Source organism: Festucalex cinctus, chromosome 2, assembly GCF_051991245.1.
Source record: "Festucalex cinctus isolate MCC-2025b chromosome 2, RoL_Fcin_1.0, whole genome shotgun sequence".
Taxonomy (NCBI): Eukaryota; Metazoa; Chordata; class Actinopteri; order Syngnathiformes; family Syngnathidae; genus Festucalex; species Festucalex cinctus.
The window spans coordinates 21,565,511-21,590,601 of NC_135412.1; the positions used below are offsets into that span (position 1 = coordinate 21,565,511).

A 25,091-nucleotide genomic window follows, 5' to 3' on the forward strand; every position below is an offset into this window, starting at 1 on the left:
TGCTGTGACCAACCAATCAGAGGATGGAAAAAAGCTCACATTGTGGGCCATGCAGCTATCTTGACCTGTGAGGACAATTTGGAATCTGACTGTTTCAATAAACAGTCCCATGATAATAAAATGTAGGAATAACACACATATTGTTATGAAAACAGCTACATAAATATTGAAGGCTGGAATATACTTTTGACCTTCTAGGCTTCTCCTGGCTGACGTACTGATTCATTTTCATTTTTCAGATGTAAGAAGTGTGTGCCGTGTAGCTTTTTAAATGACTTGTTCAGAGTGGCTTGTGGTGATCTGTCCAGCCTGATCTATGTTAAAAGTGTTTTTTTTTTTCTACTATTGCAACTTTAGCTGAACAGATAGCATGGCTTCTTCATCTTCTCCTCTCTCTCCTTTGCTCGGTATTGTTAGTTCGCTCCCTATTAGTGATGAAAATGATTCTTGTCAGAATTGTAGCTTATTCTCCACCATGGAGGTGACAATAAGCAACTTTGAGGAGCGGATCCGCATGTGGAAAGATAGACTTGAACCGCTTTAGTGAGCCAAAAGCAGCTCGTAGATGGGGCGCAGCCGCGCAAGTTAGCTTAGCGCCTAGCATTCCCCTAGTAGTTACAGAAGAGATGAAGAAGCAGTGATGTACCGTTTTAGCCATTGTGGAGTTGCTTTAAAAACAATAATACAAGTCTTAAATAAGTTAGTTTGGCCACAATGCTATTATGTTTACTATCTTATCTTTAAATTTTAAATAGTTAAACTCTGTTAATAGTAAAAGGTAAACACAACAAAAGAGTCCATGTTCAATGACGAGCACGAGAGATGTAGCTCCTTGTAATATTTGGTAGCATTCCAACTAGGCTTAGCTTTAGGGTGGTTTGGTTTTTCATGTTTGGGGTGTTTAGTGTTAGTATGTTAGCGTGCTGCGAGCTGTGTTGATTCCAGTGAGTTGATGAAATGAGACTTGTGTGCCATGCATACAAGCGGCATTTGGAGCGGGTCCACGTGCTGAAGCGCACTCTCGCATTCCCGAGAAGAGTTAACATGCGACCCTGTCCCTGTGGATCTCTTTTGTTGATGTGCAGAGGGTGGTGATGGTGGGGTGGGGGAGGGGGATGGAGGAAATTAGTGAAAGGCGGAGGACGGTGACGGTAGGCGTTCATGAAGACGCGCTGAGTCACACCGCCTGTTCGGGAAGTGCCGCTGAAGCTATTGAGTCAGCAGCAAGCCTGTTGCTTAGCAACCACCATGTGGATTCCAACCCCAATCCCAGCTGGTGCCTTTTTTTGGGATGGACTCGAGTAAGGGTGGCATGGATATGACAAACAGGGATGATTAATCAATTAGAAATACAGTTTTGAATCATAATGAATCTACTGTTAGACTCCAAACTGGTACGTTAGTTTCAGAGACACTAAATTTGCCTATAAATTTCAAACACATTGGTTTGGTCAAAAACGCTAAAATTATCAGATTAAAAAGAATGTTATGTTGGTAAAAGGTGCTACATTTCTCTGATGTTTATAAAAACATGTACATTAAGTTCATCGGGTTCATCAAAGATGCTCTCTGGGACAATGCCTCAGGTGGATGTTTTAATTCAATCATATTAAGAATCCTAATTTATCTATTAGTATAGACTCCAAATTGTCTAATGTATGTTTTCAAAAACACATTATTTGTTAATTAAATTAATATTGTCTTTAATGTTGATTAAAAATATATTTTAGGTCTGTTGAAACCAAAATGATCCTTCGTTTACAAAATGTCTTAAACATGGACACTAGGTTGAACAAGACAACGGCACTTTTCGGTACAGACTCAAGCCGCTATAGTGGCATTTGACAAAGGCCTGAAAACAGGCATGATTAATTGATTAGCGATATATGAATGATAATTAATTACTATAGACTTACAAAGACAGACACTCGTTTTGTCAAAGATATTAAAATCGTGTTAGATTTCTTGAAGACGAAAAAGGATACATTTAAGCAAAAGGTCTAAAATTGTCTTGGATATTCACAAAAAATGTGTATTTTCGATTTTTGAAAACAAAATTGAAAGAAAGGATATATTAGGTTGAGTCGGGCTCGGATTGCTATGGAAACAACAAACAGTCAAGAACATTTAAGTGGAAAGCAGTTCTCGCATCTTATAAAAGGCTAAAAGAAAAAAAAAAAAAAGCACATGGCCAATAAAATATGACTGACATGTCCTTCATGATGACTGATTAGCTTCAGCTCTATTTGACTGACAGCTCTACTTGAATGTTTTGCTGTTGTGCATCAACATGACACTTAAATCCTCCGACGCAACGTCTCGACCCAGCTCGAGACCCCCAGGTGTCACTTAGCGCCGCCGCTTAGCACCGCCTTCAATCTTGTCCTCATTTCTGTGCGTCATTTTGTCACCTTTCGTTTACCTTGTAATCGTTTCAACATTTCAGCTTCAATGCACATGCTGACAGAAGACTTGAAATGTCCATCATGCCCGTTTAGGCGCATTGGGTACCATCACAACATGTTTGTTGAGTTAGTATTATTAAATGCTTATTTAGTCACCTTAGTGTGATTATGCCCGTTTAGTCAGGTTGATATAATAATACACAAAGTATAATCACACCAATTTAGTAACAGTAGTAAAATAATGACTATTTAGTTGTGATGTTACCCTTGTGCAGCTTCGGTAATTGACATGGGTACCCGAATGCTCATTTAGTCACTTTTGTACTATGATGCCTGTCAGGTCATGTTTGTATAAACAATACAATGAAGTTTTGTTGGTTCAACAATTCCCATTACATCATACCTATTTAGTCGTAGTGGTACTAATACTCTACTAATGTGTGTAATATGGTAAAGTTGATACCATCATGCCATTTTAGTCAAAATTGATACCATGTATTTCCAAGAAAAAAAAACAAAAAAACTTCGCTTTCCATCCATGCTGCCTGGTATGATGCGGCAAAATGCTAACGACGCTTCATTAGACACAATCTGAGAATGCGTGTGTGCGCACAGAGGATTGTGGGTGGATGATGGAGGATTGTTACGTCAGATCCCAGATACACGATGACCAGTTTTACTGCAGCGTGGTGAGAACGGTCTGTGTGTGTGTTTTGTGTTCTGCTGCATTTTGTGGGTTTCAAACACCCCCACAAAGCACAAGTTGCTTATTGTGTGTGCGTTGGCTGAGCAGAATGGCAACAAAGCTTAAAGATAATCAAAGTACAGCAGAACATCATCACAGACAGCAACATTGTGTTTGTTGTCTTGCGTTGCGTCATGTGTTCTAATTCCTGAAGATGACCTAAGATTTTGAATCTGTTAGGCCATACTTCATCACAGAGCTGGGCATGATCCCGTGCACGTCGGTGCCCGTGGTGCTGCGTGTCAAAAGCGTCGACCAGTGAGCCGGATCACGTTGTGACCTAACGTGCTTTGAGCATGCAATAAATCTGGAAATATATTTTCATATACAGTACACACCCCAAAAAAAAAAAAACTTAAGCCATCACGCCTATTTAGTCATTTACCAATTCCTATTTAGCCACATTGGAAAGTGCATGATCACTTATTTAAGCTGGAAGCAACATTTCGTCCCGTTAGCCCTGTCATGCCTACTGAGTCATGTTGATATAAGATCCATTTTTTATTAACATCAGGAACATCATGTTCTTTTAGTCAAGTTGGTATAATCATACCTATTTAGTCACATTGGTGTCATCATATCCATTTAGTGATTGTTGGCACTATCATGGACTTTGAATATATCGACAGTCATTCCTACATTGTGTACCAATGTATACAATTGTGTACCATGATGTCCATTAAAACCTGGTACACACATAAAGAGAATTGGGCTGTTTTTGTCCAGTTATTGCCCCTTCCCGACCAAGTATGTCAAACGCCCAACAATCTTTTGTTCTTATAAGATTATTTTATAAGATTATCTTTATATGTGAGCTGTGTTAAGAGTGGATTTGTCCCGATAATTGGGTCCAAAACCAGTCGGAGCCGACAATCTTAAATAATGAACATGTTCAATATTTACAACAAAAATCTTAACATCGGCGGGGACGCCGAGGTGCGCCTGCGCCACCAACTGTGTCGTCAAACGGAATGTAGCCAATCAAGAGGTACCCTAAGTGAAAGAGACGGACGGAAGTGCGCGTAACAACAAGCATATCAGAAACCATGTCTGACTGGAAGCACAAAGTCCGGCGGACTTTTTTTTTTAAATTCTTTATTTATTCTCTTCCAGATGTAAATATTAGCCTTCTCTAACTCTAAATAGAGTCGAATTTACTCAAAAAAGAGCCAAATTTACTCTACAGAATTTACTGTGTATGTATCAGATCTACAGTATTTAGTCACACTGGTAACACCATGTTCATTTCGTCATGTTGGTAACACAAACATCCTGCCTATTTAGTCACTTTGGTACCATCAAGCCGATTTTTCAAGGTGGAACCAGCATGCCTGTTGTGTCATGTCGTGTCAGACTACTTCCTGGTTGACGGAAGATGCGTGTTGCATTTATGGTCTCAACATCTTGTCGTGTTGCGTCATATATTGTGTAAGACAATTTTCTGGTTGGTGGAGGATGGGATTACTTGTTGTATCATATATCGATATGTTGCATCACGTATTTTATGTTTAACGGAGGATGACCGAGCTTTTCGTATAATGTGTCGACATGTATTACATCATGTCGATGTGTTGTCATCATGTCAGCCTACTTCGTAGTTGGTGGAGGATGACTGCAGATGTTGAATATGTTTGGGTGGTACATGTAAAAGCTGTTTGTCTCAACACGCACTCACCTCCAAAATATGGAGGCTCTTTGTCTCCTTGCCCATCATCCATCCATATCCTCTCCTCTGCATCTCGACTCCTGCTGTTTCCCCTCCACACGTCAAATTCCACACCTCCTTCTTTGGCTCCGCCTCTTTCACACTTCCAGAACTCAGCAGCCAATGACGTGGCAGCAGGTGGGCTTCTGGCGGCAGTCCCGCCTGCAACAGACGACAGGGAGGATTTATTTATAGCACAGCGCAAAGAGCTGCTTAGTCAAATGTTAAACAAAAGATGGAGGAAAACAATGTGTGTTATTTGTTCGATTCAGAGGTGAAAAAATAGAAAAATAATTACAGCTAATTATGATGATAATAGACTACTATAACCTCCTTGATCACCACAAAACTCTTAATGCTCAAATTCACAACCTTGTAGTGGACTACCACAACCTCCTTGATCACCACGAGAACCAAGTTGTAAAACACCTTAATTCTTATATCTACAACCTTGTAGTGGGGTACCAGTACCTACTTGATCATCACTAGAAGCTGCTGTAGAACAACTAGACCCATAGCACCTCTAGAACCTTCTTAACTGCCCAAAGTTTTAAAAAGAATTGTTGAACCTCTGTTGCCGGTCCCTCCCTTTGGAACGGCCTTCCACTAAATATTAGTCAAACTCCCTCTTTATCCTCTTTTAAAACACGTCTTAAAGCACATTTGTATTCTTTGGCTTTTGGCGCACCATGAGACTTGTTCCTGGTGTTTTGTGGTGTGTGTGTGAGTTTGATGTATAGTCTACTTATTTATGTATTTATCTCTTTATTCACTACTTATTTATTTACTGATGTAAAATGTATTTACTTGGAAAAAAACAAAACAAAAAAAACTTGTATTCGCACTTCAAAATGTTTGCTTTGTTCTTGTTTACTACAAAACTGATATTTATGTTTATGTACGCACTTTGTATACAGCAATGCCTGTTTTTAAAGCACTTTATAAATAAAGTTAAGTTGAGGTGTGCTTACTGTGCAAGTGGGCATGAACATCTAAAACCTGCAGGACTCCGGACCTTGAGGACCGGAAATGGTGAACCCTGATCTAGAATCTTATTGATGCCTTCATCTACAACCTTATGCCTTCTTGATAATTACAACATAATGTAGTATATCTTCTCCTTTGGAACATTTGGCTCCTTCATATTGCCCACGTTCATAACCTTGTATAGGTGACTACTGGGACCTCCTGACCAGTACTAGAACATACTGTAGAAATTGGAAAATCTAGACCTGTAGAAACATCTTGATGCATATCTGTAATCTTATCGTGGAGTACCAGATCCTTCTTTGCCACCACTACAACCTGCAACAGAATAGTTCAGAGAAGTTTGAAGACAATCAAGAACTTGATGCAGAGCCAGTCATGGCGCATGACTTTAGACATACTGGAGCTTGTCCAGGAACTTTCTAGACTCCCCTACACCATTGTCACTTCAAGAACTTTATCCATGTGTTCACCATTCTCTGAGACTCCAGGTTGCTGTGACAACACAGGGAAGCTCTGTCTGCCACCCCATGGTTTAAGACAGGGGAACCAACTACTTTCACACCATTTCCCTTCCACTCCAGTAATGAATGGGCATACTCTTGTTGTGGTTTTCTCCTTGTTTTCTCCTCATTTCCCAAACGCACTGCAATTTCTTGCTTGCCTTCAAAGGGGCAGTACACACACTTCGTTTGATCGTAAGAACACAAGAGGGAAGGGAGTGCTTCTGTGTACCATCTGCAGGGTGGTGGGGAACAAGGAATAAGACCTCCGGGTCCGATGGCATTTGGTTGCTGTTTGTGCGCGCACGCGCGCACACACACACAAACATACTGAGCTCACAAGGCGGTGGCTCACTGACACACATTTGCCAGAGTCCCTGTTGTGTCGGAATGTAGAGCGCGGCGAACCCACCGGGCACACGAGCAGGGGGCTCGCTAGTATATTTATTGATATGTTAAACGACACGCATATGTATTCTACTTCAAAGAACACAATTAAGATTCTTCAACAAACCCAGCGTACATGTATAGACTAAACATCAAAGAAAATAGTAAAATTGTGTTTATGTAAAAAAACACAATTTCATTCTTCAACGGATCTTCCGTACATGTTTTTATCAATATCAAAGACAAATGAGACATCTAAGAACGTGTTGCTGGTGTTTTTTTTTTTTTATGAAAATTAGAGACTCGAATAAGATGAAATTTAGCAGTTAAAAACAAATGCCAAATCAGAATTTTCGGATTAGAGTCAGAATGCATGATAGCATACGGACACTGGAATTGTTTATGCGTGTATTGGAATGTTTAGCCCGCTAATGTCCATTAACCTTTTTTTTTTTTTTGATAATAATATATTCTATGCCGCCCACTAGTCTAAATGCGGCATTTTGGTTAATATTGCGTTAATGGCATATGAGTTAAGCAGCTAAATCCAACAATTTTTATCAATATCACGAGGCGGCCATTTCGCCACTTGCTGTCGACTGAAGATGACGTCACAGTTGCTCAGGTCTCAGGTAACAACCAATCACAGCTCAGGTTCAGAAGACAGGTGAGCTGTGATTGGTCATTGCCTGAGCTGAGCAACTATGTCATCTTCAGTCGACAGAAAAACGGCTGGATTTTACTGCATAACTCATTCCACAAATGTAATCTTAATCAGAATGTCATGTTTATTCTAGTGAGGTCACATATAACGTACCATTGTCAAGAAATATTTAAGGTTGACTTCCTCTTTATGTAGTTAGTCAATAAAATCCCACTAAGCAGTACGGAGACGACAGGTTATCTTAGCGCTATAGTTAAGATGAGACTAGTACAACAGGACGGGACCAAAGGCAAAACAAAACAAAAAAAACACACCCTGGCTTCTGCTGTTGGCTAGTATATGTCAAGGGATCCTGGAAGTTGTTTTAAATTAAAAAAGGAAAACCTTCCCATAGAATGACCAGCTGCTGTGTCGACACGCCAGTAACCTAATCATGAGGCTTTAAACGTGTGGTGTAGATAAAGCACTATATAGGTGCATTACATTCCATTATGATCAAATTTGATTTTTAATTTTTTAGACTATAACGTATTTTCCGGCAAAAATATAATTGTTAACCTAATTCAGTTAATTTGGGACTCGTTTTATGTCAAAACGAATAGCGAATGCATATTTTGGGTGTGAGAGCAAGCTCTAAACACCAAAAACTATTTACAGGAGTCAACAAATGTAGTGTACAACAATGTAGTCTTCCACAATATCTGTCAATGCTACACTTGCTGGATATGTGATATTACTCTTATCGTTGAAATATTATTTTAGTAGGTGTATCACTGAAGAACTGACATGTTGTCGACATTATACATGTATTTAGTTTCACACTGTAAAAAACGTTTAAATGTCTCAGGTGAGGTCATGTGAAAGACACAAGGAGACCAAATCTCTCTCGCACATGCACACACACTGTACACCCACGTGTGCACGCACGCACGCACGCACACACACAACACACACAAAGTGCAGACACCCCCACACTGACACACACTGCTGTTCAGCATGAGTCAAGATTGTGTGTGTGTGTGCGTGCGGGCGCGTGTGTCTGAGTTTGGCAGTGCCCACGTTTGCTTCTGTTCCATCTTCACGGTCTATGCTAATGATAATGATGACAATGAAGATGAAGATGATACTGACATGTGCCCACACTATTGATGGCATCTCTCGAGCTAGCACAGAGCTAGCATTATATGACCCACTCTTGTGTTTGTCTGTAGTGTGGAAGGTGAGCCACGGTGCCCGGACGCGCTCCCTTTTCCAGAGTCGTTGTTCGGCCACCCTTACGCCTCTAACACCAGCACCTCCAGTGAGCCCCTGGGAACCTCCCACACACAGGTAGTTTCTAGCTAGCCATGTTTATCAGGAAGTTATTTGCTCCAAAGCTAACTTTTGTTGTTGAACAGGACAGCTCGCCCGTGTCTACGTCCTGTGCGGCGAGTTTGACGTGGGCTCAGCGGAGTCGCCAGCAGCCTGCCAGCCTGGCACTACGCAAGCAAGAGGAGGAGGAGAGCAAACGCTGCAAGGCCCTTTCTGACAGCTATGAGCTCTCCACGGACCTCCAGGACAAGAAGGTTACACACCCACGCCCGTGACACTCTATCATGAGCCCACGCCATTTGAAAGGCTTCTGATTAGCCATACGTTGCTCAGGTGGAGATGCTGGAGAGGAAGTATGGCGGCCAGTTTGTGTCCCGGCGGGCGGCCAGGACCATTCAGACTGCATTCCGGCAGTACCGCATGAACAAGAACTTCCAGAGGCTCCGCAGCTCGGCCTCGGAGAGTCGAATGACCCGACGCATCATTTTGTCCAACATGAGGATGCAGGTATACTACACACACGTCTATACACACACACACACCCACGCGCACACCCTCACACAAAACAGTCCGGTATGTCATCCTTTTCTATGTGTCCAGTACTCCTTTGATGAGCGTCAGCCGCAGGGTCAAGGGTATTCAGGTCCTCAGGGGTCTGAGGACACCGGCGACATGGATGACTCTTTCTCCAAGCAGGTATCAACTGTTATCTTGTTAGCATTTCAACAATTCTCATTTGAAATAACACCTGACTAAATCTGACTGCCCTTACTGCTGTTAGCATACAAACTATTAGCATCACGGCAATTGATCAAATCTAATTTCTAATAGCAGACTCAAGGTCATGATGTAAAGTTGTAGCTGATCTTTGTTCCTTTTACTCATATTGCTACATCGTTATGTGTTAGCATACCCAAGTGTTAGCATTTGATTGGCTTTCATTCGTAGTAGTAGTCGCACCTGACTGAAGATTATCTGGCAGCCTTTCCAAACTGCTGTTAATATGGTTTTATTCTGTTTGTTCTTAATTATTTTTTGTTTTTTTATTGACATTCTGATTTTTAGTGTTTGAGATTTTGTCGAAATGAAAAGTGCTATATAAATTATCCATCTATCCATACATTTTCTTGACCGCTTATTCCTCACAAGGGTCGCGGGGGGCGCTGGAGCCTATCTCAGCTGGCATTGGGAAGTAGGCGGGGTACACCCTGAACCGGTTGCTAGCCAATCGCAGGGCACACAGAGATGAACAACCATCCACACTCACAAGCACACTAGGGACAATTCGGAGCACCCAATTCACCTGCCATGCATGTCTTTGGAATGTGGGAGTAGACCGGAGTACCCGGAGAAGACCCACGGAGGCACGGGGAGAACATGCAAACTCCACCCAGGAAGGCCGGAGCCGGACTCAAACCGGAGTCCTCAGTACTGGGAGGTGGACGTGCTAACCACTCATGCCACCATGCCACCCTATATAAATTATCATTATTATTATGTCGTTTCTGACGTGACATATGCTTTTTGTATTATCTTGCGATATGTGACTATTGTATTACCGACTATTAACATGTTTTTAACATTTTACCGATTCTCACTACGTTGTACAGTCGAGCTTTTTGCGCTTGATTTGCTATCATGCTACATGTGAGCTAGCAGTTCTCATCTGTAATACCGCATGAATCATGCATGCATGATGTAGAATCCTTATTGAGGTCCCTTAGTGGTCTCTTAGATTGCTGGCTTGCTAAAAACATATCAACTGCTAGCATGCTAGTATTTTGTAAGTTCTTATTTGAAACAGATCCTGACGACAGGGATAACTTATCTGCCTTACTGCTTTTTTAAAAACATGATTGGCTTCTATCTGGCGTGTTTGCGTACTAACTTTTTGTAAGTTAGTATTTACTTTACACAGTACATAAGTTAGCAACCAAATACACTTGTGTATGTGCGTGTGCGTGACTGCATGTCAGGTCAAGTCACTGGCAGATTCGATGGACGACTCGCTCACCTGTCAGTCAGGTCGAGAGGACTCCCAAGAGGCAGCAGGAGAGGGAGAAGAGGAGGAGGGCGAGGAGGAGGAAGAAGAGGAGGAAGAGGAGGAAGAAGAGGAGGAGGAGGAAGACTACAGGGAGTGCTCCTGGGTCGGGACGTCCTCCTCCTCCCGCCGTGTGGTGGGCCAGGCAGGCGAAGTCAGGCGGGGGGCCTCCGGCGCCGCCATGCACGAGGACAGTACGGCCACGTCCTTCAGTGACGTCACGCTCTACATGGACGACGGCTGCCTCCCGTCCTCGCCAATCTCCCGCCCGCCTTCCTCGCCGCTGTCTTGTCCGACCAGCTCCGACACCGAATACTGGGGTGGCGCTAGCGGGAGGGAAGACAGCCGAGAGGCAGACAGAGGTGGCAATGCCAGCCGGAGAAGCAGCACTCCTTGCACGGAGTGTCGGGGGGAGTACCGGGGGAGGCCCACCGCAGGAGGACACCTGCCTGTCTTGACCATCGAACCGCCCAGTGACAGCTCTGTTGACATGAGTGACAGGTCAGTGACAGCAATCACAAGAGGGGGGAAATAAAAGACATGAGTAATTCCAACCACCATGCAGTGGTGACATGTATGTAACTTGACCTGTGAGTTTAATTCATCCTGTAACCAAGCTAATAACTCAGTTTACTCATGTATAAAATGCCATTAATCAGGCCCACCCACCACCCTTCCAAAAAAAAAGCCTCACCACAATTTCTGGAAAAAAAAAAACAGTACTACACAACTCCATCGCAGTTTCCAGGGTCACATGTCGCCATTTGGTGGATTTTTTTTTTTTTTTGTACAGATAACTATTTTAGTCTCTTTAATATGTGGCGTATTTCCAATACTGACCTCTAGATGACGGCACACTTCTTTACATTGAGAACATAAATCTGAAAAATGAAGAACAAGACAGGAAGTACTATACTTTAGAAGAGCCTACTTTTGTTGAAAATTATTGAACGTCATCACACATCAGCTGTAACCCTGCTTTTTACACCTACAGAAAGTGGCAGATATAGGTTCCTTTTATAATGTACAGTACTGTACGTCCTTTGCCATTATTATTGACATATATGAGTTGATAAGTGAAGTTAGTTTAAAAAAACAAAACAAAAAACTAAACAAAAAAAAAACAGGATTTGTTTTCTGAAAACACATGGAGGGATCCGTACATTGTTACACTGTTTGTAAAATATTTTGTTATCCATTAATCTTGGCTTATATTTATTTAAATGTGTTCATATTATTTCTCTTAAAAAAAAAAAAAGGAATGAAATACTACATAAATACACAAGTTAAGCAATATTTGAACTTTGTTAATTCACAACTGTTTGTCTTCATATCTTAAACCCTATGAACTGTGGTGATTTTTAGGTCCGAGCGAGGCTCCATCGGGCGTCTGGTCTATGAGCAGGAGCCGCCCGGAGGGGAGCGAGGAGCAGGAGAAGAAAGTGGAGGTGGAGATGGTGAGAGTGGTGAAGAAGAACACGGAGGTGGCGGGGCAGGGAGTAGCGAGGCTGAATCACCGCAGGGAACCATCAAACACAAACCAAACGCCCGCTCGGTGGTGATGGCGCAGGGACAGACTCGGAGTTCCGCCCCCACCGGCATGCCAATGCCCTCGGCGCGCACCCTGCCGTCTCATGCGCTACCTCACCCTCTCCAACATGCGCACCCTCACCCGTCTCCTGTCCCCCACCTGCCGACCGTCCTACACCACCACCCGCAGTACAACCACATGGCGTACGTGCACCACGGCGGGGTCACGTACATGCCGCACTTTGCCCAGCACCATTACCACCACCTGCACCACCACCACCACCTCCCACACACCTACCCGGAACCTCCTTCTTCACCGCTGCCTTCACCTGTTCCGCCGCTTTCCCCGATACCACCGCCGCCACCGCTCACGCCCTCTCCGCTGTCATCTTCGGCGGACGCCCACCAGCACATGCATCACCTGCACCACCAGCCGCACCTGCACCACCCGCTGCACCACCACCTGCTGTGCTCGGACGGCGACAACGAGAGCGTCAACTCCACCACCACCAACTCCAACGACGACACCACCGTCAACAACGGCAGCTCAGGCTCGTCGTCGCGTGACAGCCTACGCGAGCCCGCGGCGGCACTCGGCAAGCAGACGTATCAGCGCGAGAGCCGCCACAGCTGGGACTCGCCCGCCTTCAACAACGATGTGGTCCAGCGGCGCCACTACCGCATCGGACTCAACCTCTTCAACAAGTGAGAAGATATAGATCCCCATGTTAGGTTCACTAAAGACTACATAATTTTTTTTTATGTAAAATCAAACCACAAGTCATTTAAAGACCCTAACTATAAGTAGTCTTTGATAGTTAGTGTGAATGTATGAAAATTTCAGTAAAATCTAAATTGTGTTTCATGTTAACGAAAACGTGCATATCTTAAAACTAAATAAAATACAAATAAAAACTAAATTCTAAGATGTTTCCAGTAAGGCCTGTTAGGTTTTTGAAGGCTAAATTGATGGATATTTATGATATGCATTCCATGACTCAATTGTCTGATGTTTACAACGATATGTACAGTAGTCTTAAAGACAAACTTTTTAATGTTTACCATGGGCTGAATTGTCTTTTGGTGTTGAAGAAAACACTTTTGTCAGGTTCAGTGAAGACTAAATTGTCTTGTTTACAAGCTTGTGTACCATGAGTTCCTTGAAGACTAAACAGTAGTTAAAGGTGTATTCAAGGATCTTCTTGAAAAGTATAAGACAAACATTTTACAAAAATGCACATGTGGAAGATCATCCTACCAGCTCTCCTGCTCGTTCGGGGGAAATGCCTACACTGTAAAAATGGAGTGATATTTATTTGAAAAAGCCTAGGAAAGGTTGATGCACTCAGAAATTTTAAGTAAATATTACAAAGAATTTAACTTGAAACTTTGATAGTTTTTTTTTCAAGTAAATCCCATCGGGAATGTGCAAGCTCATCTTGGATCTTCATCAGTCTCTGCAGCCGGCCTCATTTCATCGATGGATGTCCTCATGCTCAGCCATTTTCAAAGCATGCGGTAAGATCGGTGGAGCTACAACCATGAATGGCTGAATCCAAAGCTCAGCGGCTACATGCTACAAACACTCAGAAGTGCGCATGCGCAGCTAGGAACAAGCATGCACGATGTCGTTACGGCAGATTGATTGACGGGATCCAATCGTTAAGATGATCCAACCGGAAGACACAGCGATAAAAGATCCTTGAATACACCTTTGATTAAGAAAACCTTAAGTACATTAGTTTCAATTAAGACAAAATTGCCTTTGTTGTTTACGAAAACCTGTACAGTATTTAGGTTTCATTGAAGACAAAATAGTGTCTAATAATTACGAAAACAACTACTTTAACTTCACTAAAGACTAAAATATTTTTTCAAAAACATGTTCATTTTGTTTCATTGATATCTGTTAATTCTCCAAATGACATGTCCTGCTGTTTCCTTGGCAGAGGTGTGTGCCACATGTGTTATCAGAAAAAGACCCGAGTGGATCACGTTCATGAAAAAGTGATATGTTCTGGTTGTCAGGAAGCCAGAGAAAGGAATACAGTACCTGATCGAGCGGGGCTTCGTTTCGGACACGCCAGTGGGCATCGCAAGGTTCATCCTGGAGAGGAAAGGTCTGAGCCGTCAGATGATCGGCGAGTTCCTGGGCAGCCGGCAACAGTTCAACAAGGACGTACTTGAGTGAGGACTGCGTTTTCCCCATCGCTGTCTGTGTATCATGAGGCCGTGCGCTGATAAGCTCCTTTGCGTTTCTTGTCTTCAGCTGCGTCCTGGACGAAATGGATTTCTCGGGAATGGACCTGGATGACGCCCTGAGGAAGTTCCAAGCGCAGATCAAAGTTCAGGGTGAAGCACAGCGGGTGGAGCGGCTGGTGGAGGCTTTCAGGTAGGTCCTCGCCCTTCGATGGCGCGAGACAGAGTTCATCTGACAGGTATACTCTCTCCTTGCAGCCAGCGCTACTGTGTGTGCAACCCGGTGCTGATACGGCAGTTCCAAAATCCAGACACCATCTTTATCCTGGCGTTCGCCATCATTCTCCTCAACACGGACATGTACAGCCCCAATGTGAAACCTGAGAGGAAGATGAAACTGGATGACTTTATCAAGAACCTGAGAGGTAAGTTGCTATTCATTTTAATATTTGTGGAACCCAAACTGCCTGCACCAAAGTCAGGCGAGCATAACACTTCACCATTACAAACTAAATTAACTTCAATGTTTGCTAAAACAAAACAAAACACACTTTTGGTTCTAAGTCCAAAGATTTGAACTGGAACACCTACACATGCTCTTCACTCGCACTTCACTCAACCATGTTTTTTCCTTTTTACCTCCAGGTGTGGACAACGGTCAGGACATTCCAAGAGACCTTCTGGTGTCCATCTACGGAAGAATCCAGAAATGGGAGTTGAGGACCAATGATGACCATGTGTCTCAGGTGCAGGCAGTGGAGAGGATGGTGGTCGGCAAGAAACCTGTAAGAGCCTCCCGTCTTCCGCGTTGGCCTCGACCTGCCGTCTGCTCTTACTGAATGACTGAAAAATGATTCCCAGGTTCTGTCACTGCCTCACCGCCGGCTGGTGTGCTGCTGCCAGCTGTTCGAGGTTCCCGACCCGAACCGAGGCCAGAGGAGCGGCGTCCACCAAAGAGAGGTCTTCCTGTTCAATGACCTCCTAATGGTAAGACAACAGATGCAGAAAAATGCCAGTAATTGTCTCGGTCCTCAAGAAAATTGTGTAATTGCATCATTTTAACCGTGATTGTTCCTTCCTGTGAATGTGTGTGAATATTTTTGCATTTCTTCGTGTATTGTCGCAATCGTGAACAGCCTGAGGAGCTTCTCCAACGGCAGATAAAAGGCTCCAGTTTATCCCCCATAATGCTTAGCTGCCTTTGCACAAGATGTCATTAAGCTGCAAAGACTTTCTGTTACAGCAAATGCAAATAAGCAGCAAGTTTTACTTCTCCAGGCTTGGGTTTTAACCGCCATTGCACTTGATCTGTTGCAGGCCAAATACACTCATTTTAAAGGTCTCATATTATTCGACTTTTCCACACACTAAAATACTTCTATAATGTCTAAAAGACATGTCTGTGACGTGCATTCATCAAAATTGACTTTGGCTCTAATATTTTTGCTGTCCCCAAATCAGCAAAAAAATAAAAAGCTCTGTTCAAAACAGCCTGTTTTAGGGCTGTTTCACTTTTATGTAAATAAATAGCTGCACCAGGCCACGCTTATGCCAAACCCTTCTCTCTCGACGGAGCTGTGATTTTGGCTCCGCTATCCATGTGCTAATGTTGTGAATGGAAATGACTCGGCTATGGCGAGCACAAGCAATGTGGTACAACAACCGTACCAATTTGAGCCAGACATGTATTTTACACATTTTAGAACTATTTTAATATGTGGAAAAGTGGTATAATGCCTTATCGTAAGAAAAGGTAGCATAACGTTACTACAGAGACTATGATGTAGCGTTAGTTTGCGATTGTTTAGGCAGTGGTTATTTTGCCGTAACCTGCAACTTTCCTGCGAGTGCTATTTTGCCGTGAACGCCTCTGATTTGCCGTGAATGCTTGTAGACTTTTAAAAGTGGTTATGAATAACACAAATACATATACACGTTTTAGGGCACTGTGCGGTCGCAGCGTGCACGGCGTCTCGTCGGGACCACTTAGCGGCCGGTTACAATCGCAAAGTCACGTCAACTAGGTGGCGAGTTGCCAAAACAATACGTTACCGTTTCAGCAACCACCGTCTGCTTTATCATATCTGACCTCTTGTAACTTAACAACCTCCAAACAACAAATAGGCACTAAAAATATACCGGTGATATGGTAGAAGGCATGATATGGCACATCTCTAATTGAAAGGAGAGGAAGGAAGGCTAAATCAAAACAAAATATTAAACTTACATCTTTCACGTTTGCAGTTGTGTCACACACTGTTGGGACCTATTCATTATGTTTAAACGACATGAAAATCCAGCTCTGAACACGCTGTCATTAACAAAACAGACCTTCGAGAAATGCTGTTGGTACATGGAACCTTTACCAGCAGCGTTGCCACTAACCCGAGGAGGCTGGGTCGAGTGCACTTCTGTGTCTTGTTGATGTCACCAAGTCTGAAGTTTAATCTTGAAGCACATGGATTGGTGACAGGGCGGGGATGCCTATCATTGGTAGAAAACCCCACTAAAGTGCATTTTTATACTATGGGAGCTGGGAAAGGAATATTCTGTTTGTCTTAAAGGGGACAAAACATAAAAGACTGAGTTTATAATGTTTGCATACAAATAGATGTGTATCTAAGAAAAGCCAGGCTAGTCACTGGCCCCCAAGTATGTAGGCGGTATGAGAGCTGGCTCAATGTATGAGCATGACCAAATGCTGTAAAAATGTCTCTCCATATTTTTTTATTTTTATCCTTGTATCCTTTAACATTTATATAATAATCTAAATTAATATTATGTCCTCTCTTCCCCTTCTTCCTGCTCCTCCTCTACATTTTCAGGTGACCAAGATCTTCCAAAAGAAGAAGGCCTCCGTTACGTACAGTTTCCGACAATCATTCCCACTGGTGGACATGCAGGTGCACACCTTCCAGAACACTTGTAAGAGCCTCTTTGTTTTCCATACCCAACCTCAAATATGCACATAGAACATAAGACATTACTACATACACCATCTCATGACATCAATTGCCAAATATTCTGCCTTAGCAAAGACAACAGTGCTGCAGTTTTAACTAACACTGTCAGACAGCTATGTATTTAATTTAACCTTCCTGTTGGTGTTGCAAGACAAACTGATGTTTTGAAGTTAAAGATAATCACCTACTTTTACTGATAGAAAATGAGCCCGAGCTCACCTTGTCACTCACTGACCTCTTCGTGACTTGTGTCGTATCATCCAGATTACCCTCACGGCATCAGGCTGACGTCGGCCAACCCCGGTGGCGAGAGGAAGGTCCTCATCGTGTTCACGGCGCCGAGCCAGCAGGACCGTGTTCGATTCACCTCGGACCTGAGGGAGAGCGTGGCCGAGGTGCAGGACATGGAGAAATACCGCGTGGAATGTAAGTGGCCAAGACAGACTCAGCGTGAGCTGATTGAGAGAAAGACCTGAATGAATCTTTTTTTTTCAGAGCCATATTATACAGGACTGTCTCAGAAAATTAGAATATTGTAATAAAGTCCTTTATTTTTTGTAATGCAATTAAAAAAACAAAAATGTCATACATTCTGGATTCACTTGGAAACACTTGCAGGTGTTTCGAGTTAATTAGACGATTCAAGTGATTAGTTGAATAGCCTACTAGTATACTTTTTCATGATATTATAATATTTTGAGATAGGATATTTGAGTTTTGTTTAAGCTGTAAGCCATAATCGGCGATATTAAAATAATAAAAGGCTTGCAATAATTCAGTTGATTTGTAATGAATCCAGAATGTATGACGTTTTTGTTTTTTTAATTGCATTACAGAAAATAAAGGACTTTTTATCACAATATTCTAATTTTCCGAGACAGTCCTGTACACATTGGATAATAGATTTTTCAAGGCCAATTCCGATCCGTATTAAAATAAATGTGTAATATATTATTCAAACTTCTAGACATGATGAGTTTGGGCAACAGTAATTTGTTGTCTTATGTAAATGTGTTATTTCATTTTAAAAGTAAAAGAAATCATTGTTTTAATTGTATCATAATTGAATTAGAAATAATGAACAAAATATTTATATATTATATGTAATTCCTTTTATAATACCAACCATTTATCAAAATATATAAATGAATTAATAAATCAATAAAAATGAACAAATACATTTTAATAATTGTTAGATGCGAGATATGATAATCCTCAAAATTATTAAATACATAAACTGAATAAGTCTCTCGTAAGTCTAAATCAAAGTTGGGCCACAGTAATTTGTCTTATGTAAATATGTTATTTATTTTAAAAGTAAAAGAAATCATTGTTTTAATTGTATCATAATTTAATTACAATTAATGAACAAAATATTTTGTATGTGCAGTATATGTAATGACTTTCATCATACTAAACATTTATCTAAATATATACATAAATAAATAAATCAATGAAAATGAACAAATACATTTTAATAAACCCATTCTAGGAGTCAAAAACAGCTAAATGAATGTAACAAGTAAATAAAGGACTGTGATATAAAAGCTGTTAATGGCAGATTGTGTTGGTGTGCACTTGGAGTAATCACGCCATCCTCTTACCTCACACACAGCCGAGCTTGAGAAGCAGAAAGGTGTGATGCGTCCCGCCGCGCTAATGGCGGGTGGGCCGGGCGTCGGGACCGGAGCAGCGGGCCCTACAAAGAGCGAGGCGGTGAACGGCACCCTGGGCCGGCCGAGCCTGGACGACACGTACGCGTCAGTGGATGGACTCAAACGCACGGCGCTCAGCTCCTCGCTCAGAGACCTGTCTGACAGCGGTCAGCACAGTTTCCTTTTTGAGTTTAGAACATAGAAAAATGGCTTTACAAATTGTTATGCATGGAGCATTACTTTCAAGCATAATTAAGGAGGCTGTTTCACATTATTAAGCAAGTCATAATTTTTATGGATAACAGGAGTACAAAAAGTGTGGGAAAGTCCAATGCCTTGCCAGTGTCCGGACACACGCCCATTTTTAACAGAATAGATTGGTTGCCATTGGTAGAGAAAATACAGACTGGTCAAACACTTTGATTATCATTGGTAGTTTTGATCCAAAAAGTTGAATAAAATAATTTGTCATTTATTAAACCTAACTGTTGATCATTCAAATGTATGCAGTGTAAATTGCATTGTTTCCGAAAATAAACAAGAACTGCATATGCATAATAATTTGGCACACAATTAAAAAAATGGGATGCTGATTCTCCCCTATTTTGACTGTTGCTACTTTCCGATTGGCCAACAGGGAAGCGAGGTCGTCGGAACAGCGTCGGCTCATTGGACAGCACAATGGAAGTAAGCATGATGTTGTTGCGTGTGATCAAAACAACCAACACTTATTTATAATTCATACTTTCTCTATACATGTACATATTACAATTATTTTAACCCTCCTGCTGTGCTTGTTATAACAAGTACTACAATGATAAAGTCATGAGCACTGGAAAATGTATGTTGAAAGATTATGAGAGGAGCGTTTAGATACTGATTGAATTTCCCCCCTCTTTTAGCCATTTTGGATCAGTACATTTAATGTAGCGCGTGAATTCAAATATAACTATATAAAGGAGGAAAAACTGAATGGTGTCTAACTGAACTTCTTGTTTGCTGGTCCTTTCAGGGGTCCATCATCAGCAGCCCACGGCCACACCAGCAATATCACCCCGGAGGGATTCTGGCCTACAGCCCCATGATGGCACCCCCGTCTCCAGCAGCCTACCGGCCGCACCGCCCTACTCAGAGCCCCGGTACAGGGGTGGGCGGTGGGCCGGGGCTCTGTCACAACCAGGGTGGGCTGAGCACGTCCCCGCTCACGAGCGGGGGCGGGGCTGGGGCCGGCGCCGTGATGGCGATGGGGGTTGGGCCGGGCGTCGGCGGCGGCCGGCTGGGGAACTTTTTTGGCAGCCGTCGAGGCAAAGTTCCTGGTCCCCTGACAATGACATCACCGACGCCGCAGTGCCCCCCGAGTCCCCTGATGATATCCTCCCCTCCCCATTACCCCGCCCCCGAGCCGCCCATCGCCCACCCGTCCTCCCCTTCCCCATGCCCCTCCCCATCTGCCAACCTCGGCCCGTCGGACCCGGGCGGCATTGGCGTGGGAGGCGGCATGGGTGGGGCGCCGTCCAAGCTCCAGGCTTTGCACGCCCAGTATTGCCACGGCAACAGTGGGGGAGGCGGGGTCAGCGGGCACCAGCCACAACAGACTCCCCCGCCGCCTTACCACCACCATCACCGATACCACGTGCAAAGCGCCCCGCAGCACCATCCCCTCATGCACAGGGTGTCGGTCCCGCGGCGCCAGGTCCCGTCCGGCTGCGCCCCGTCTCATATCCAGCAGCATCAGCGGATCCAGCAGGCCGCCACCCAACACCAGCGCTACAACTTGGCCTCAGGTTTCATCACGCCGCCGCCGCTGTCCCCGCACTCGCCCCTCACCCCGACTACGCCGCACGGACTCTACCGGCCGGGCGGCGGGGGCAAGCTGCCGCTCACCATCTCGCACTCGCAGCCCCATCCCCACGCTCACTCTCACAACCACGTCGTCCACTCCCCGCTAAGCCCCTCCCCCGCCAGCTCGCCCTCCACACACTTCATCTTCTCTACGCCGCCCCCCCAGACCCCTTCGGCGCGCCTGGTGTCCCAGACGCTGCCACAGCCCTACGCTGCCCAGTACCCGCCGCTCTCCTCCATCCCGCCCCCCCCTCCGCACTCCCCGTTGCCGCCCCCGTCCGCCGCACCGCTCTCCCCGCACCCAGGGGCGGGCGGCGGGCCGGGGCCCAAGTCCAAACCGGTCAGTCGGATCAGCACCGTCGTGTGAGGAGTCGGCGAGCCAGGGCGCCGGCCCATCTCGGCGTCGGCCACCGGGGGGCGGCGCCCCACCTCGTCGGCTGCCACCGGGGGGCGGTATTCAAAGGGAGAAGGAGCAGGAGGAGGGGCGGAGGGCATGTGCAGGTGTATCAAACCGGCCATCTGGTTAGACGGCGAGAAATAAGAGGAGGAAAGAGGAAATTACTGAGCCTGTGTTACTTTCACATAAATTTTCCCTGCAGCTAGAGCCACCCGTCTCGGCATGTATCGGTTCAACCCTCATTCAGGGGTGCAGAGACTTTCGTGAGGAGTGACTGAAGCGCACCATGCTTGCACGTGGTAACGGGGTGGGGGGTTTCATCTGACAACTCCCAAGAGTGGACAGTGTGGGGTGTTTTAGTTACCGTAGTTTGATGCACTTTGTGTCTGATCAACAGCCATGCATGACCGTGCAATTGCTGCTGTGTGTAAAAAGGGGGAAGGAGTTTTGTTGTTGTTGTGTTTTTGTTTTGTTTTGTTTTTTACCTCTGTGCTTTGTAAAAATGTTTTGGCTCACAGGGTTTCTTCACTCTCCTTGTTATGGACTGGAATGGTCAAGACAGAAAGGCAAGCATGACGACAAGTATCAAGTGAAACATTAAAGACCAACATCAAGATGAGAAGCCGAACACTGACATCAAGACAAACCCGAAGACCAATATTAAGACAAACGAAGACAAAACGAGAACACAAGAATTCTAACAAACACTGAGCTAAACATGAAACCAAACGTCAAGACAAGAATAAAACATCAAGACCATCATCGAGATGAGGAGACAAACATGGAAAAATACAAACAGCAAAACAAACATCTCACATTATGATGTATACAGTATATATCAAGTATTCCAAAGGTATACAAAAGTAATTGATGTACTGATGTTTTTTGTATGAGACATTGCCAAGGAAGGAGATTAAGCTATTATCATATCATGACGCCAAACAGGGTGCATTCTGGGAAACAGAGTCTTTTTTTTTTTTGTACAATTGGTCATAATTACTATAATTAGGGTACTAATCCTGCATATTTAGTTCAACTGTGGTATTATTATGTAAAATGCATAGTGTAAGTATAGTTACAATTTCATGGCTAGTAATGTTTAACACGCTGATATGACATTCTACGTGATGAGGGGTGGGGCAAAGTATGACTCACTATTGTTTGTTTTTTTGTTTGTTTTTTAAATCAGGCCCACCGATTATGGACATAATCAAGAAACCTGTGTAATGTTGTCATATTAACTAGCCATATTTACCCTAAAATTCCTCATTAAATGGCTTAATTGAGTTATTGTAAATAATAAAATCAAAATATGCTAGTAAAGTAATTTACATATATTTTCTTACATTTATTTTCTTTCCAAAAAAATAGTTGATTAAATAAATAAATAAATAAATAATGAAGTTATAAAATTAGGCAAAATTATTGTTTCATCATTAAAGTGATCTATTTAGATAATTCAGTTATTATTTTTTTTTATAATTAAATTAATTCTAAATGTTGAATTTCCCCCTGAGGGATTAATCAGAATAATTTTAACATGAATTTCAATATTTTTTTAAATTAACTATTTTCATAATTTAGTTACTTAATTATAATTACATTAATTCTAAAGAATGTGTTGATTTCCCCCTTGAGGGATGAATCAGTAAAATAAATTGTAAATATGTCAATCAGTAAAAATGATAATGTAAAATGTGTCATTTTATTAAAATTAAATGTGTTACGTGCACGTTTGAACTTGGCCCATCTCTTTTAAGAATCATCATCATGTGACTCTGAAGCACTCAAGTTGCCCATCGCTCTCCTAACATGGTATACAATAACTTTTGCTTTCACATAATCCTAATAATAATTTTGCAAAGTGGAGAGAACAAGGTGCCTTCTGACAGGAGGATGGTAAAATATGAATCATCTTTTAACGGACGGTCATTTCCCACCACACGAGATTTAAAGGTATTTATGACTTTTTTTGGAGGAAGTTGGACCTACACACATACTTTTCTATGATTATGATGGTTATTTTTTGCACTTATGCAAATACGAGCGTCGCCTTTGTGAGCGTGTGCATGTAATGTGTACAGTGTGTGTTTTGAGGCTGCGCGTGTGTGCATGTGGGTGACTGAACTTCTTCAGGGTTCTGCTGAGCATATTTGAACTTGCTTATTTTCTACATTTGCGTACAATGTGTTGCAAGCAGAAACGACGTGATGGCGTTCCTCTGGGCACCTTATTGGCCCCCGTCTTTTTTTTTTTTTTTTTTTTTTTTTTTTTTACTCCCAAGAAACACTATTGAGTGCAATCTTGTTTTTCTTTTTTTTTTTAAACAGCAAAGGCAAGACAACTCAAAGTCTTCAATGAACACATCACGACTTGGTGATGACTCCAAGTGTCTTTTACACTGACGTCCTATAACTTGAAGTCTTGACTCTAAATATGTTACACAATTTGATGAAAACTTGATGACTCTTAAGTGTCTTTATACTGAACCGCACATCACGTCACGCTGAACATGTCATTGATGAAAACTTCATGATGGCCTGCCTACGTCACATGGCTCTATGGTGATTTTAAAATTTCTTTACAATCAAACAAAACAATTTGTAAATCGACAACGATTCGAATTATTTCCTATTTTCATAGACTGCACGTGTTTGGTGTAACAACTGGCACTTCTTCATTTTCATGACGGGGCATGTCTATTTTATCGTGTTCAGGAATTTGGCAGACTGTACTGCGCCTCACTGGGTGTTCTGGTGGACTGAGGGTGTTTTCTATTACGCGCCCCGGCGCACCTGACACTTTGGAAAGAAAGTAGACTAGACTTTAGACCAGCTAAAAGCAGGCCTAAGTTGTGGTGCTGGTAATGTAACGTTATTTTAGTGGATTTGTTTGTTTGATTGATTGATTGATTGATTGATTGATTTTTGGTGGATGTCATTGTATTTCATTCAAAAATATCACAACAGCGTGTGCCACTCAATCTTTGTAGAAATCAGTTCACAAAATGAATTATCATCATCTGAAATATATTTTTAAGCACCTCCTTTGGCCATGGCTATGAAAATAAGGCCCCAAGTGTCTTCACACTGAACACATCAGGTGACTTGGAGATGACTTGTAGTGTCTTTACAGTGAACATGTCACATGACCTGATGACTTTCTTCGTCTTTACTACACATATCGTGTGACTTGAATGCTTCAAGTGTCTTTACACTGAACGCGTCATTTGCTCAGATCCTTATTTGAATGAAGCAACTATGATTTCATGAAGTACTGTAAAGTAATGGACAGTGCAGTGTTTGAGCCATCGTGTTTGAATGCCATCTTGTCGTTTAGCGTTGCTTTTGTCGACCGTGGGACTTTTCCAATCACAGTCTTGTCTAACTCTGCACTCACAAATGCAACTTTTTATTTAAATGGACTATTTCCCCTGACATGTTTGATTTTGCACCAATTGAGCACTTAAAAGCAATCAAAAGACTGGATGAATATGAAAAAGTGTGCGTGTTTTTTTTTTTTTTTAAGTATGCAGCACGTTGATGTATGAAAACACGCAAAAATAGAGGCATGAAGCTCTCTCAGCCCAGCTCTTCTCTCCATTATTGCTGTGCATGTCTTATTTATTATCACGGTATCTGCACTGAATGGAACTTTGTATTATAAGCCACTATGTACATAGAAACATGTTGTATTCAATGAAAAGCAGCTCCTTTTGTCAGGAACCAATAGCGATGTTTTTCATTTTACAGGAATT

General features: G+C 42.8%; 2 protein-coding genes across 10 annotated transcripts in view; one reads left to right on the forward strand and one right to left on the reverse strand.

Annotated features, from left to right (window-relative positions):
• LOC144014129 (IQ motif and SEC7 domain-containing protein 2-like) overlaps positions 1–21,457 on the forward strand; it is a 61,156-nt gene extending 39,699 nt beyond the window's left edge. The window contains exons 3-18 of one of the 2 annotated variants that reach the window (XM_077513687.1): positions 8,608–8,725; positions 8,794–8,961; positions 9,041–9,214; positions 9,308–9,403; positions 10,684–11,249; positions 12,114–12,983; positions 14,307–14,465; positions 14,548–14,670; positions 14,736–14,902; positions 15,123–15,262; positions 15,339–15,464; positions 17,303–17,402; positions 17,705–17,866; positions 19,056–19,262; positions 19,733–19,782; positions 20,108–21,457. In XM_077513687.1, coding sequence (XP_077369813.1) covers positions 8,608–8,725; positions 8,794–8,961; positions 9,041–9,214; positions 9,308–9,403; positions 10,684–11,249; positions 12,114–12,983; positions 14,307–14,465; positions 14,548–14,670; positions 14,736–14,902; positions 15,123–15,262; positions 15,339–15,464; positions 17,303–17,402; positions 17,705–17,866; positions 19,056–19,262; positions 19,733–19,782; positions 20,108–21,304 — 4,423 coding nt within the window. In that variant the 3' untranslated portion in view covers positions 21,305–21,457. Of the gene's footprint in view, positions 1–8,607; positions 8,726–8,793; positions 8,962–9,040; positions 9,404–10,683; positions 11,250–12,113; positions 12,984–14,306; positions 14,466–14,547; positions 14,671–14,735; positions 14,903–15,122; positions 15,263–15,338; positions 15,465–17,302; positions 17,403–17,704; positions 17,867–19,055; positions 19,263–19,732; positions 19,783–20,107 lie in introns of both variants that reach the window. The other variant, XM_077513686.1, reaches the window with a different exon arrangement.
• Positions 1–25,091, reverse strand: part of LOC144014130 (PDZ domain-containing protein 4-like) — a 110,800-nt gene that overhangs the window by 81,317 nt on the left and 4,392 nt on the right. For 2 of the 8 annotated variants that reach the window (XM_077513703.1, XM_077513688.1), the window contains exons 2-10: positions 19,045–19,276; positions 17,676–17,814; positions 15,261–15,458; positions 15,117–15,168; positions 14,462–14,857; positions 14,332–14,385; positions 11,589–11,629; positions 10,722–11,230; positions 4,826–5,017 (exon numbers count right to left, since the gene is read on the reverse strand). The gene's annotated coding sequence lies outside the window, so the exon portion shown is untranslated. Of the gene's footprint in view, positions 1–4,825; positions 5,018–10,721; positions 11,231–11,588; positions 11,630–14,331; positions 14,858–15,116; positions 15,459–17,659; positions 17,896–19,044; positions 19,277–25,091 lie in introns of all 8 variants that reach the window. The other 6 variants (XM_077513693.1, XM_077513691.1, XM_077513689.1 and 3 more) reach the window with 6 other exon arrangements.